The sequence below is a fragment of the Orycteropus afer genome, unplaced genomic scaffold (genome assembly GCF_000298275.1).
Source record: "Orycteropus afer afer isolate SDZICR_OR568_19922 unplaced genomic scaffold, OryAfe1.0 scaffold00015, whole genome shotgun sequence".
Taxonomy (NCBI): Eukaryota; Metazoa; Chordata; class Mammalia; order Tubulidentata; family Orycteropodidae; genus Orycteropus; species Orycteropus afer.
In genome coordinates this window covers 19,023,119-19,039,512 of record NW_006921602.1, presented here as the reverse complement: position 1 = coordinate 19,039,512, position 16,394 = coordinate 19,023,119, and the positions used below count along the sequence as shown (strand labels likewise).

Here is a 16,394-nt window from a genome sequence, read left to right as displayed (position 1 = left end):
CTCTGTAAATCTTCACCCAAATCACCATAAATTAAAAAAAAAAAAAATAATAATAATAATAAAATAATAAATCCATGAACCTGCTTCAATGAACTGACCAGGGCAACAATTTAATCTCTCAAAGTGCAGGAAAGGCCTAAGAGGTGGTTCTTATTGTAAGTAGAGCGGAGCTGCATCACTCAGGAGCTGTGTCTCCTCCTGGGGCTCCTTGTGACCACTGGGCCAGTAGAATTACTGTGGGTGTGACAAAACCAGAATGGAGATGCAAGTGGGTCATATGGAAGACCGGGGTTCAGAGAGAATCTTTGGTACCAGGGATTCTCCTTCTGTGTATAATTTGATACATTTAAACTATAACATCAATGGTCTCTCTTCAGTCCCATGAATATGACAAGGTCAGGGCAAGAGGTCTCCCTGAGGTGGCTTGTCAGGATCGCCTCTCTCTGCCATCTCCCTAGGGCCTCATCTGGGCTGAGACAAAGAGCTAACGACATGCACTGATCAAGCAAGTAGCTGTAGCTGTAGTGTCTCTCCCTGACACCTCAGCATCTCTGTCTTCATTAATTCACAGAAGAAAGGTCCAATGTACAACCACAGCACAACTGCAATGTGAAAGCACAAAATGGAAGCATGCACAAATCCCAGTGAATAACTGGAACAAATTAGAGGTAAGATACTACTGACAGAGGAGTAGACTTTGTCCCTTTCCCAGCCTGTTTACTCAAGAATATTCTTATGTCAGAGTTCTCCTCGGGTGTGTAATCAGAATGCTTTATTGCTATTTTTGGAAGAAGAATATGACTACTAACCAGAAGGTTAGTGGCTCAAACTCACCAGCTGCTCCACAGAAGAAAGGGCAATATCTTTCCTTAAAGATTTACCATCTTGAAAACCCAATGGGGGTTGCCATGAGTCGGAATTGACTCGATGGCAAACCAAAAAAAACTAAACTCACTACCATCGAGTCGATTCCGACTCATGGCAACCCCCATTGGGTTTCTGAGATGGTAAATCCTTATGGAAGTAGACTGCCCAGTTTTCCTTCCATGAAGTGGCTGGTGGGTTTGAACCACCAACCTTCTGGTTAGCAGTCAAATGTCTTAGGCACTACACCAACAGAGAACTCCTTAATGGCAGTGGGTTTTTGTTTGTTTGTTTGTTTGTTTTTTGGTTTAATGGCTATTTGGGTGGAGCACTTGGTCATTCCACCACTCATTTGTCAGTATGTCATTCTGTGGTGGCTTTCGTGTTGCCGTGATGTGGCGTAGTACCTAAGGCATTTGACTGCTAACCAGAAGGCTGGTGGTTCAAATCCACCAGCCACCCCTCGGAGGGAAGACTGGGAAATCTACTTCCATAGAGATACCTACCACCTTGGAAACCCAAGGAGGGATTGCTGTGAGTCAGATCTGACTTGACGGCAGTGAGTTTGGTTTTTCGTTTGTGATGCTGGAAGCTATGCCAGTGGTATTCCAAATACCAGCAGGGGCACTGCAGTGCAGTGAATTACTTAATATGGCCCTTCTAGTCACAGTCATCCATTTTGTGATATATTGTAAATCTTAGCATCCGTGCCTGTGATTATGGTCCTATTTTGGGTGAGTTATCTATTATATTAGTGAGGCAGGATTAGGGTGGGATTACTAGAGGGTGTTGTGACTCAAGACACTACTCTTAATTTCCTTGAGGGTGAATGCTCTGTCAAAGTTAATGCTCTTGGTCTGGATCCTGCACCTACTTCATCATCATCTCACCCCCAGTTCTTGGGACTTGAGACAGCAGTCAGTTGTCTGACCTGACAATTTGTGACTGTCAGCCCCTGCAACCACGTTTGAGTGAGGAGAATCCTCCAGACCAATGCCTGATCCATAGATTTGGGACTTGCCAGCCTCTACAACTGTGTGAGCCATTCCCTTGGTACTCTGTGAGTTCTGTGAGACATTACAGTGAAATACGGAACCCTAAGACAGGAGGGAGAGTACTGAGGGGAGGAGGAGTAGTTGATGTTAGAGATGATGGAGTGGTACAGCAGTTTGGAAAAGTTGGACATTTGGAACATCTTTAACCTCCATCTCATAGGGACCAGCCTTGTGCTGATCCTTCTAAAAGAAATTATTTGAGTAGTCATCCATAGTGGCCAGGTTTCAGCAGAGCTTTCAGACTAAGACAGACTAGAAAGAAGAACCTAGTGACTTACTCCTAAAAACACTGGTCAATGAAAACCTTAGGAATAGCAGCAGAGCACTGTCTCATATAGCACTGGAAGATGAGCCCCTCAGGTTGGAAGGAACTCAAAATACGACTGGGACAAAGCTGCCTCCTCAAAGTAGAGTCAACCTTCATGACATGCGTGGAGTAAAGCTTTCAGGACTATCATTTGCTGTCTCAGAATGAGAAGAAACAACTGTAAACATCCATTAATAATCAGAATGTGGAGTGTATGATATATGAATCTAGGAAATTGAAAGTCATCATAAATGAAATTGAAAGCTTGAAGATCAATATCCTAGGCATTAGTGAGCTGGAATGAACTGGTAGTGGCTATTTTCAATCTGACAATTATATAGTCATCTATGCAGGGAATGACAAATTGAAGATGAATGGCATTGCAATTATTGCCAAAAAGAACATTTCAAGATCTAGCCCTAAGTACAGTGCTGTCAGTAACAAGGTAATAACCACATGCCTACAAGGAAAACCAGTTAATATGACTATTACTCAAATTTACACACCACCCACAAAGTTGAGATTTTGACCAATTTCTGCATTCTGAAATTGATCAAACATACAATTAAGATGCATTGGTAATTTCTGGTGACTGGAATTCAAAAATTAGAAACAAAGGAGAAACACTAGCAGTTGGAAAATATGGCCTTGGCAATAGAAACATTGTGGGAACTTGTATGATAGAATTTTGCAAGACAAATAACCTATTCATTGCAAATTCCTTTTTTCAACAACAGAAATGGTGTCTATACATTTGGACCTCGCCAGATGGAATACACAGAAATCAAACAGACTACATCTGTGGAAAGAGACAATGGGGAAGCTCAATACAATTAGTTACAAAACCAGGACACCAACTATGGAACGGTCATCAACTGCTCATAAGCAAGTTCAACTTGAAGCTGAAGAAAATTAAAACAAGTCCACAAGAGCCAGAGTATGACCTTAAGTATATCTTACCTGAATTTAGAGACTATCTCAAGAATAGATTTGATGCACTGAATGAATACTAATAACCTAAGACCAGACAAGTTGAGGGAGGACATCATCCATGAAGAAAGCAAAAGATCATTAAAAAGACAAGAAAGAAAGAAAAGACCATAATGGATGTCAAAAGAGATTCTGAAACTTGTTCTTGAATGGAGAGTAGCTAAAGCAAATGGAAGAAATGATGAAATAAAACAGCTGAACACAAGATTTCAAAAGATGGCTCAAGAAGATAAAGTAATATAATGAAATGTACAAAGAACTGGCCTTAGAAAACCAAACAATATCATTAATATCACAGGCAAGTAAAATTCTGCTGTAGACAATTCAGAAAGGGTTACAACAGTACATCAACAGGGAACTGCCAGAAATTCAAGACAGATTCAGAAGAGGAGAGAAAAGGACATGAAATGAAGGATATCACAAATGGATATTGGTTGAAAGCAGAGAATACCAGAAAAATGTTGATCTGTGTTTTATTGACTATTCAAAGTCATTTGTGTGGATCATAACAAATTATGGGTAACATTGTAAAGAATGGGAATTCAGAACACTTCATAGAATGTATGAGGAAACTGTACACAGACCAAGAGGCAGTCATTTGAACAGAAGAAGGGGATACAGCATGATTTAAAATCAGGAAAGGTGTATATCGGGGTCATATCCCTTCACCATACTTAATCTGCTGCAAAAGACCTCTTTTAAAGTGTTAAAAGCAAAGATGTCACTTTGAGGACTAAAGTGTGCCTGACCCAAGCCATGGTGTTTTCAATTGCCTCATACGCATGTGAATAAGGAAGATGGAAGAATAATTGATGGCTTTGTATCATGGTGCTGGCAAAGAATACTTAATGAACCATGGACTACCATTTGTTCATGGAAGAAGTACAGCCAGAATGCTCTTTAGAAGTGAAGATGGCAAGACTACATCTCATTACTTTGGACATGTTATCAGGAGGGACCAGTCCCTGGAGAAGGACATCATGCACAGTAAAGCACAGGGTCAGCAAAAAAAGGAAGACCCTCATGAGATGGACTGACACAGCGGCTGCATCAATGGGCTCAGACATGGCAACGACTGTGAGGACGGCACAGAACCAGGCAGTGTATGGTGCATTTGGATGTATGGTTTCTGAGCTGGAATTGACTCAGTGGCATCTAATAACCTCCACTTGGTCATTATTACCTTAAAAGTCTATTTTCAGACATCCCTGTGGTTCAACTATGCTTCTTGCCCACTGTCACCTGGGATATAGGTCTTGCCATTGTGATGAAGACTCTTGATTATCGGTGGTTTAAACAACATAGGATTTTTATCTGCCACTCATTAGCATGTGCAAAATCAATTCAGGGTCAACATGCCAGTTCTAGAATGCACCTATTCTTTTCTTTTAAAAGCATGACCTGTAATTTGTTCAATGACTTCTGTTCATATCCCATCAGCCAGAACATTGTCACATCATTACACAGAGCTTCAAGGAAGCCTGGGAAATGTAGTCTTTGGTTGGGCAGCAGCCACTAATATAGAGAGAACAAGTATTGGGAAAGAGCCCAATATCTCCACTCTACATGTCTTGTTCACAGATTTTTCCAAAACTAGGAATCTTTTGCAAAAGGTTGAGAATAATGTGCCTTAGACGTTATGGCCACAAAACTACAATTATCTTCCTGTGTCTGGTTAGATTAAAACTTTGAATTCATCTTAATCACTTTAATTGTAGAATTCAAAAATCCAAAAAGCACTTATGTAAAAGCTGTTCAAAACAGCTCTCTGAATCATGAACTAAAGTGTGAGCATCCTAGCACAGGTGTAAAAAATCTGCCATGTTCAGCTGGGAGTGCAGCAAGGGGAAAGAGCAAAATAGTAAGAACCATTTTCTGATGTGTGGGGTGAGGAATCCCTGAATCTCCATTCTGTTTTAGTTGCTTAATGTCTGGATGCCTGGCTGCATGTTAGGCAGGTTGGTGATTACTCAAGAGGGCTAAATCAATTCAACCCAAGTCTCCTTGAGGGGTTTAATGTGCTTGGATTCATTATGAGTTACATGACCATAAAGAAAAGAGACATGCAGATCAAAAAGTTCAAGGTCAATTTTTAGCATGAGTCTGGAAATGAGAAGAAGTATGTTTGGACACTTTGACTTCAACCATCAAATCAAAATCCCCTCCCCCTCAGTGACCCAGGCCTAAGAGTTAGCAAAACCATCTTTACTCAGGACAAAATCTCAGCTTATTCCCCTCTTCTCAGCCCATGCTCCTAGACCTGAAAATAAAGATTTTATGTTTATTTATTAAAAAAAAAAAAAAAATCAGACTTATCTTTGGACTTCACTCGTCTTATTCATATGCTCAACCTGCAATTACTTACAGATGTGTGATACTGTACACTGTGTAGAGAGATCTTTTACTAGTCCCTGGTTTGGCTCTGTGCTTGCTTTTTCTTCCGCATCTTTGTGGTTTATGGCTATACTGCTGACAACACTAGAAAATCTTGTTTTACTCCCTTAACCAGCATCTTCTTCACAAAAATGTTACAAAACACTGAGCAAAGTCCTAAATGAGGTTTGTTTTTTTTTTTCAAAAAAAAAGCTGAAAAAGCAACTTCCAAAGATAGCCCTGCCTTTTTTTAAGCCTTTATAAAATGTCTTTCCTAATTATGAAATCTATGCTCCTTGTAGTAAACTGGAAAATACAGAGAATAAAGAACAAAATAAACCTCAGCCAGAACTCTGTCACTCAGAAACTAGTCGCACCTTTGTTGTTGTTGTTATGTGCTGTCAAGTCAGACCCGACTCATAGCGACCGCTCCTTGGGTTTCCAAGGCAGTATCACAACGGAAGTAGATTGCTCCATCTTCCTTCCGAGGAGTGGCTGGTGGGTTTGAACCGCCAGCCTTCTGGTTAGCAGTCAAGTGCCTTAGCCACTATGCTACCAGAGCTCCCAGTCGCACCTTTAGATCCTTCTTAATTTCTCTTAGAATGCTGGATACATGGGTCAGTACTCAGTGCTGATGTGTCCTCTTTGAAGAAGCTTTCCCCGATCCCCAGGTGAAAGGGACCACTCCCCTCTTTGGTGTCCCAGGAGTATCCTGTATGGAACTTTTTGAACACCTGTATGTCCCATGTTTACTCAGATGTCTGTTCCTTCTTCCAGAATGGGAGGGAGCTCTGTAAGGCTATGACTGCCTCATTTGACTTCAAATTCCCAAGTTCAACATAACACCTGACACAAGTAGGGGTCCAGTGCAACACCACTAACAACTTCCAGGTTCCCAAAGCCTAAAGGCCATAGCAGGTCAAGATTCCAGTAATGCTTCAGGTCAGACAAAAATGACAAAGTGGGCTGTTCTTATTGCCAGATGGTTTAATATGTTTAGGCAATGAAACAGTCTAGACAAAGATGTTGTGACTAGGGAGCTGCGGTCTCAGTATAAAGCACCTTTGTTGTTGTTCTGTGTCATTGAGTTGATTCTGACTTATGCAGCCCTACATGACAGAACAGAACTGCCCCATATGGTTTTCTAGGCTGCCATCTTTATACGAGCAGATCACTGAGTCTTTTCTCCCACAGAGCAGCTAGTAGGTTCAAACTGCCCATCTTCTGATTAGTAGCCAGTACTTAACTATTGTGTCACCAGGCTCCTCAAAGTACCTTTAATATTTTTTTAACTTGCTTTTCCAATTACATATAAGTATTAGGGACAGGCAGTCAGGTAGCTTTTGGTCTTAGTTATGCCTTAGGCCTTCTGGTGGTCAGCTACTGAAATGAGAGGGAATATCAGAAGTCTCATCAGAGAGAGCCCTGAACATGTGAGTTCATGGCATCAATCTCATCATCTACAATAGGAAAGCAAATAATGGGCTATTACACCTGGTGGCCACCCTCCTGGCAACTGGAATTTTTCAAGTAAGAGTGGGGCCAGGTCAGCACATGGACAAGAAGCAGCACTTGAAGGATGCTTCAAAAATGGAGTCATGGCCATCTATCAGCAGATACCTTAAGCTGATGTTGTCTGAACTATATCTTGATGTGCAGGCTCCTGATAACTCTGATTCTCACCAAGTCTCCAATGAAGGAAGGATACAGGCATTAGTGTTCTGGTCTAGCTTTCATTTAGATAAGAATTTTTCCTGTTCAAGATCCTGGATAGAGCGGGAGAGCAATGTGGAACAAAACTCAAAATCATTTAAAAAAAAAAAAAAAAGACAAGGTTTACTGGTCTGAAAGAGCCTGGTGAGACCCCTGAGCCTATGGCCCCTAGTTACCCTTCAGATCTGGAATTGAACTCACTCCCGTACCTTCCAGCCAAACAACAGACAGGCATATAGGGTGAATATTCACATCAGATAGATACACTTCTTGGAGTGATCAAACATGGGAGAACAGAAGGGCAGTATTTGTACAGGGAGATAGCTCAGGAGGCAGGAATGCATAGGAAAGGACACAGAGATGAGGTAACTACAGGGAGGAAGTGGGAAGAGAGCTGTTACATTGGGAGATTGCAGTCAATGTCATGAGACAGAATGTATATAAACTGCTGTATAGAAAATGAATTTGCTCTGTAAACTTTCACACAAATCAAAATAAAAATTAATTAAAAAAAAAAGAAAAGAAAAATAATTTTTGCTGTCCAAATTTTCCTAGAATTCCTTCAGCAACTGCTGCCTTCATATCTCTCTGAGCCATTGGCCCTAATTCTATCTGCTGTAATGCTATTTTTTTTTCTCAAAAATTAGAATTTAAAAAAATTTCAACTATAATTTAGCTAGATCAATTTCAGTATACTTATAAAAGATAAAAACTTTTGAAAATATAATATCTGCTGGAGGATTAGAAATACTTTTTATTATGGAAAATTTCAAATATATAAAAAGATTAGACAGAATAGTAAAATTAACCTCCACATATCAGGAGGTTTCAGTGATTATCAACCTGTATACAATCATACTTATCTCTACCTCTATTCCCCTGCTTCCACACTACTTATTTTAAAGCAAAGTACAGATATTATTTTATCTTTAAATATCTCAGTGTGGATCTTTTACAGATAGAGACTTTTTAAACGAAAATAACAACAGTTTCATCATACCTGAAGAATAAAGAATACATCCTTAATATCAAGTATTTAGGCATGTTCACATTTCCCAAATCATCTCATAATGGGTTTTTGCTCTGCCAGTAGTTATGAGTGACAGACGGGACTGAAAGATCAAGTTTGTGAGATACTTTGACAGTCTGAACTAGAAGAAGCCATTAACTAAACCAGTTGTGTTGAGTTGATTCCAGCTCATGCAGACCCCAGGTGTGTCAGAGTAGAACCGCGCTCCATAGAGTTTCAATGGCTAATCTTTTGGAAGTAGATAGGTAGGCATTTCTTCCAATGTGCCCCTGAGTGGACTCAAACCTCCAACCTTTCAGTCAGCAGCCTTGTGTTAATTGCACCACACAGGGACTCTGAGAAGTCATTAAAAAAAAAAAACCCACTGTCATCAAACAACATAAAGTACACGACACCCTTATGGGGGTCGTTGTTGTTGTTGTTATGTGCCCTCAAGTTGGACCCCACTCATAGCGACCCTCCTTGGGTTTCTGAGGCAGTATCACTATGGAAGTAGATTGTCCCATCTTCTTTCTGCCTTCTGGGGGTAGGACCACACAAATAATAATCCTTTGCATGGACTCATAGTGACCCTATAGGACAGAACAGAATTGTCCCATAGGGTTTCCAAGGATTAAATCTTTACAGAAACAGACTGCCTCATCTTTCTCCCACGGAGTGGCTGGTGGGTTAAAACTGCCAGCTTTCTGATTATCAGCTAAATTTAACACTGTGCCACCAAAGCTCCTTCCAAGAAGCCGTTAGGTGACATAATTCCAGCTCACAGTAAACTGATAACCAAAAAAAAAAAAAAAATCAAACTCACTGCCGTTGAGTTGGATCCAACTCATAGTGACCCTTCCTTGGGTTTCCGAGGTGGTATCACTACGGAAATAGATTGTCCAACCTTCCTTCCAAGAAGTGGCTGGTGGGTTTGAACCACCAGCCTTCTGGTTAGCAGTTAACTAGTAAGTCTCAATAATTCTTCAAAACAAATAGAGATGTTATAATATTTTTCTGAAATATAAGACAACTACTAAAATCTTTCTTTATAGCGTGACTGGAGCATTTTTTTAAAACATCCAAACACATACACATTCCTTGGTCTTGCACCACACTCAATTTTCTACTCTGCGTTTGATTCTGCACAAACATTGTCACTCTGGTTCTTTCCCTAATGTGGTTTCTGATTACTGGCCTAATCCAATGGATACAAGACAGAGTGGAACAGCATTAGTCTTGGTAAGTGTGAGGCTCGAGTAACTGCAACATGCAAAAACCACAAGTTAAAATGATTCAGCCTTTTTTTTTTTCCTTTCTCTTTTAAGCCAGAACAAATTTTAAGCTAAGTACCTCATTTTATCATACCCTCTAAAAAGGAACGGCCACAAAGAAGCAAATATCCAGATCACAAATACTAAAGAGAAAGAAGAGGAAGAAGCTGGTTTTACCAGGAGACTGTGTACCTCAGGGGAGCTCTGGTGGCATGGTGGCATCTGACTGCTAACCAGAAGTTCAAACCCACCAGCCACTCCTTGGAAGGAAGACTGGGCAATCTACTTCTGTAGAGATAGCTCCTTGGAAACCGAAAGAGGAGTCACTATGAGTCGGATTTGACTCTACGGCAGTGAGTTTGGTTTTTGGTGGGTTTGGTGTACCCCAGAAGTTGTGAGAAGAAAAAAAAAGACAAAAGGAAGAAATGTAAGTGTGAACAAGCCAGGTCTTGATAAACCTTAAGGAGTTGATCAACAATCTCATAAGCATCAAAGTGTTTTGTACAAATATAGATATATCATGTATTATGTTCATCACAAGCGTTATGCTGGTGCTATAAGAACAGCACTTCTAGAGGGGTCTGGGGCACAGAGGACAGACCAGGCAATAATAATAGCAGGGGCAAAAATCGCTCTCAGAATGATGACCACATGTGCCCTGGAGCTATGACTCCCTGGCTTGTAGCCACAGCTACCGTCAAGCGTGCACAGCACATTTCAACCAACCCAGCTTAGCGCAGGTAGAGCTGGTTGCCATTAAGGGAAGAAGAAAATTAAAAAAGCTTCCTGTAGGATTCTTTGGAACACCAGGAGCAGCAAGCCTATAGACCCTTAGTGCCAGCTATACTAGGAAGACTGTGGCCAGCAGGCTGCCCTGCTCAGTCTGTGACGTGGGCCAGTGGGCCCAATGCTCAGAAAGACCTGGTGAAAAGCAGATAGCACTGTGGTGTAGTGAAGTACTTAATATGGCTCTTCTAGCTATGATCTTTTTGACTCCCACCAGATGTAAATGTGAGGTGCTTGTGACCCACCATGGGAATTGGATAGCTTGCTAATAACATAAATAAAGTACATGACACCCTTGCGGGGATAGGACCATGCAAATAATTTGTATAGAACCTTAACATGGGGATCAGTCAGTTTTGCCATTCTATTAGGTTGAAACTGAACCATTTCAGAGGCAGAAAAGGGGTATCTCATTGCCATCAAGAGAGAAGAGCTGGGAGTGGAGCATGTTCTTAGAACCCACACCCCTGTGCTGAGATGGAAGAGAGATGGAGGTAGCAGAACTACGAGACCAGCATGAGTCAGAACAGCAGGCTTCCCAGCCCATGGAGTGAGAAAGCTCAGTGCCTTTGAGCAGGAAGCCTTGCTGGCACAGTGGGGCGCCTCTCTGGGCATCTATTTTGCAAAGCTAAAAGAGCTTTCTAACACCTGCTCGAGCAGGGCAGAGGCTGAGGCCAGTGAAAAGGTTGCCTGTGGCTTGGCTGAGAAGCAGCACTCCTGACTGAAGAGCTGTTTCTGAACCTGAATTGTAACCTGTTACCTCTCTAATAAGACCCATAACCATGAGTATTGTCTATGAGTTCTGTGTGGCCATTGCAACAAATTACCGAACCCAGCAGAGAAGTAAGGAGTGCCAAGGGAGGGACAGTTGGATCAGAGATGGTTGGTGTCAGAATTGGCAAGAAGTTTAGAGGCAGCAGCATGTCTGACCTGCGCCTCATAGGAATCATCTTTGGACTGATGCTTCTGACGGTGATTCTATCTCCCCCTTGTAAAGTTAGAGGAAGTCAGAGAACATTACCCCCATGCCATTTTTGCAAGGACCTAGAACCTTTCCTTGAAATCAATGGCACTAAGACCTACCTGGAAAAAGGATCCTGGTGGATTCATCTACTTAGAAATTCCACTTCATCTTGAGCTAGTGTGTTTTAAACGTGGACCCTCATTGTACCACCCTGCTCTTTATCTAGTAAAATTAGGAACAGATACAACCAGAAACCACAGTAGGACAAAGAAAAAATGGACACAACTTGAAGTCTGCTTTGGATTATCACACAAGAGATCATACTGATGCCAGTATTTCCAGTCTGGTAGGTCCGATGCCTGTACACAGAACCTGTGCTTTTTCCAAAGCATAGCAGTTTTGTGTTCTGGGCAGAATAAGAGTTTAGAGAGATGCCCCAATTCCAGGAAGCATTCAGAGCACCACTACTTCTTAATGCGACGGAAGCCCAAGGCTTCTCATAGCAAGGGCAACGATAGCCTTACAGGGAGCCAGGGGCTTAACTCAGGAAAGAATTCACTGGACTCCAGGGGACCTTTCTTCCCCTTTTCATAGTCTTCTGTGGATAGGGAGGCATGTTCTCTCAGGGAGGCATGTTCTCTCAGAGGCAACTTAGTCTGAAGGTTCTTAGCAAGGGAGGACCTAAGGAAATCTCCTTATGCACAGGAATCCTTCTGCCAAAAGAAAGCCAGATGCTGACAGGAAGAGCAAGGGCCCCTGCCTAAAGCCTTGTAGAAGGAGCTAAGGCTTCCAATTGCCTGTGAACCTGGATCTGAATGAAGCACTTGGCTTATTATGAAGACCGATTTGCATTTCCTCCCTTAAACGAACAGGCAGAAAGAATCCTAAGGAGCCTCCAAGAAACTTTCCTTCCAGGACAATGTGAGGTCACAGAAACTGAAATGGACAGCCCCAGTGAGCACAACTGCTTATGGAATTTTACTGGTGAAGTGATCAAACTGAGTGAGTTGGGATGGGGGACTGTGCTCTGGACCCTTGATCTACTTTAGTTAGACCAATTCTACTCTGACTTATTTCATATACTAGGATTATTTCTAGAATTTTATGGGATCAAATGATCTGAGTATCCCTTGATTAGAGGAACTGACCAGAAGGCAATTTCCTTTTATCATTTTCCTGTCATGTGACGACTCCCTGAGACTTATGAAGTTCAAGTCTTCTTGGGAAGGAAGGGAACATTCTATTTTCTTCATCATAGTTTTATTAACTGAGGAGTCCAACCAGGTCTTTGTCCTGGTTTTGTGTGGAAAGACAATGGCAATGTTGAGGAAAGAAGGGGTACTCCTGCCTCCAAGCCCTTGCTACTCACCTCAGGGATACAGACAAGATCCTCTCCATCTCGATCCTCCGCTTCAGCACTTCTTTCACAAGGCCTTTGTCTGGGCCTTGTTTAACCTTTTCTCGTCCAATTAAGTACAAGCACTTTGGGGTAAGAAGCAAGTCTCGCTTTACACCCTGTAATGAGAGGCATTTTAAGAAGGTGCATAGACATGTCCAAAGTGACAACTGTCTATACAGTGGATATCTGTCAAAAGGTCAGAAGGAAGTTGCCTTGGACAGCAAATCTTTGCTATCATTGAGACAACAATTGAATTTGTCTTCTAACTCCTGTCCTTTGAAAGTACAAGGGTAGTGTTAATGATTATTTGATTGACACACATGAAACAGCTGATATGACTCTTGACTTATAAAACTGGCAAATCATATGGTTCTACCTGATGCATCAGGACAACAGGTGGAAATGGGATTATCCCAGGCAAACCAAAACATGTGATTACCCTACCAATTGATACAATTTTCATTTCAATGGTAATCTTAAAAAATATAACATAAACATATTTTGAAATACCTGGGAGACTACCTTATAATTGAGGACAGTTGATTTAAGCACCCATATCTGCATTTAAAGCCTATATCACATTCAGGTTGCAAGGAATGATTAGGTTTCAGCAAAACAACATCATCCTTGTTAAATTCCTACTATTATTTACATTAATTTATTTTAATGTGTCCATGAGCTATAGGGCTTTAGATTTAACTATTAGGACCATCAATCCATCAAGTAAAATAGAGTCTAAGGGAGGAGATAAGAAATCAGCTATTCATGCAGTGACTAATTAATAAAGCCTTACTCAGTCATTCACTCAGGGAAAATAGGTGAGAACACTTTGCTGTAATGCTTGATGATTTAAAGATATTCTGAATCTTTTCATCCAGCAATTCACTCCTATCAGGTTATTCTAAAAACATTCGGAGACAAATGCACAAAGATGTGTATGAAAGGATACTCACTACAGATGATAATGGAAAAAAAAAAAAGCACTAAGAACTGATTAATGAGAAATTGGTTAAAAAAGTAAGAAAGCATGGAATACTATGTAGTATGCAAAATAATTTAGATACATTTATTAATATGGAAAGCTCTAGCTGCATATTAAGAGTGAAAACTAGGGTATAAAGGAGCATGAAATGAATATCCCATTTTGTAAAACTAAATGTTTTTAGTTTTGTAAAACTAAAAGTGGTCTGAAATGGGTGGATAGATGGGTGGATAGGCTGAATGATCAGGTATGTCAGGAGGGAATGTGCCCATGACCACATATAGGGTTGGTAGTTGATATTTCCACATGCATATTTGTATGTGCTATAAGAATGCCCAGATGATCTGTAAGAATTCCCAGGTGTATAGTAGAGCTGACAAGGGATAAGGTTGCAGTCACTGCTTGGTCACAGCCAGCTACCCAGAGGGACCGACTAGTTGAACTGGTGGACTCAGGACCATAGTCGCAGGGGACATCAAGCTCAATTGGCATAACATACTGCACAAAACATTGTTCTACCTCCTACTTTGGTGAGTAGTGACTGGGATCTTAAAAGCTTGCAAGCAGCCATCTAGATGCAACGATGGGTCTCTTCTCATCCAGAGCAAAGAAGAATGAAGAAAACCAAAGATTCATGGAAACAATTAGTCCTAGTGACTGGTATACCATGTGATCCACAGCCTATATGACTATGAGACTAGACGAACTAGATGGTGCCCAGCTACCACTGTCACCCACTCAGAGGGGGATCTATGTAGGAGATCCTGGATAGAGAGGGAGAACAATGTGGAACAAAACTAAAAAAAAAAAAAAAAACAGGTTTGGTGGTCTGATAGGGTCCTGAGACTGTGGCCCCTAGTTACCCTTCAAGTCTAGAACTGAACTCATTCCTGTGGCTTCCAGCCAAACAACAGACAGACATATGGGGTGAACATTTACATCAGGTAGATATACTCCTTGGAATGACCAATCATGGGAGAACAGAAGGGAGGGAGATAGCATGGGGGGCAGGAGTGTATGGGAGGGAAAAACATAGGGAAGAAGTAACTATGGGGTGGAAGTAGGAAGAGACCTGTTACATTGTGGAGAATTGCAGTCAAGGTCATGAAACAAAATGTGTATGAACTGCTGTATGGAAAATGAATTTGCTCTGTAAATTTTCACACAAATCACAATAAAAATTAAAAACATTTTAAAAAAAAAGTGGTCTGAAGGATACATACAAAATGTTAACAGTGGTTGTTTGTCAGTTTAAGTGGCTATTTTTCTTTTGGCTTATCTGTATTTTCTCAGATTTTCTACAATGAACATGTTCTGCTTTGATAACAAAAAAAGCAATGTGACAAGTTATTATTTTAAAAATAAGTAATCTGTTGATGATTCTCAGAGGTGGGCAGTCTGCATATACCTTGAACCTCCTGTCATACTTGGTGACTGTGTCTGCAAAGTCAATCTTCTCCCTTTTGCCTACAAACTGCTGGAGTTCTGGGCGTTCTTCCATTCCAATGTAATCGCCGATGAAATTCCTATTAATACTGTTTCTCCTTCGCTCTTTCTTGTTCAACAAGAGGTCTGAGGCTGTAATTGCCAAAGGAGTAGAAAAAGGAGAAGGCTCAGTCCCCAAGAAAAGGAGGAAAATACTTGGTATAGAAATACACATAGAAACTCTGAATGCAAGAGTTTTAACACATAATATTACACACAAATTAAATGAACTTGTAACTTTATCTCAGCTCATACTTGCTCTTGAGATTTGTTAAACGCAGGAAACAAAATGACAAACGTACCTTCTTCTCTCATTTGGACATATTTTTTCCTGGCCACAAATTTCCGCCATGATTTCTGAATCACTCGGGCATATCCATCATACTTCCGCTCTCTCATCTCTTCTAGAAGAAATAACTGCAATTGTAGAGAAGACAGATGAGAGCCAATTTACAACAAACATCATATTGAAAGAAATTAGAGACAATTAGTTTAACCAAAGACATATATGGGAAGCAGCTTGGCAGGCTCATGAAAAAACGATTACTACTGCATATCTTTATGATTGCTCCAATTTTTTTAATCTATACATTCTTTTTTTTCTCTAAATGAAAAACACAAAGAGAAATAACTTCATCTGAATGTATTCAGCTGGACCTTAATAATGGTGTCTAGCCTGCTTTGCTCTAGTCTCTGTGCAAATAAGCAATTTAACATTTACTTACTTATTCCCCACCTTGAACCAAAGAGGATATTAGATGGCTAGATCAAATGAGTTGCTAGAGGCTGTTCGTTTGTGCTGCACAGTCTCTTAATAAGAATTTTCCACCTACTGCTGGAGCAGAGCTTGTGCTGCTGTGGGAAGAGGGGTGTCCTACTTTTAGTTCCATCAGAGTACATACTTCCGCCCTCAAAGGATTCTCCAAGGAGTCACTGTAGCCAAGGATAATAACCACAGAGCTTGGAGCTAGACTTTAGATGGGCTAGGAAAGGCTTGGCTTCACTTAGATGGGCTGAAACTGTTTAGGGGCCCACATCAGACTCTGGCAGGTCTTGAGGTTTAGACCATTTTAAGAATTAATACTGATTGCTGCACCCCAATCAATCAGGCTCTACAAAAATGATGATAGCAAATAGCTATAACATATTAGGTGTCCACTATGGACCAGGAATTCCAGAAGCTTTATATTCAT

At 40.9% G+C, this 16,394-nt stretch overlaps 1 protein-coding gene across 1 annotated transcript in view; it reads right to left on the bottom strand.

Annotated features, from left to right (window-relative positions):
• The window catches only part of MYO1E (myosin IE), a 158,906-nt gene that overhangs the window by 33,860 nt on the left and 108,652 nt on the right, over nucleotides 1–16,394 (bottom strand). Inside the window, exons 20-22 of the mRNA XM_042783283.1 lie at nucleotides 15,504–15,618; nucleotides 15,125–15,294; nucleotides 12,705–12,850 (exon numbers count right to left, since the gene is read on the bottom strand). Of these exons, the coding sequence (XP_042639217.1) occupies nucleotides 12,705–12,850; nucleotides 15,125–15,294; nucleotides 15,504–15,618 (431 nt within the window). The remainder of the gene's footprint in view (nucleotides 1–12,704; nucleotides 12,851–15,124; nucleotides 15,295–15,503; nucleotides 15,619–16,394) is intronic.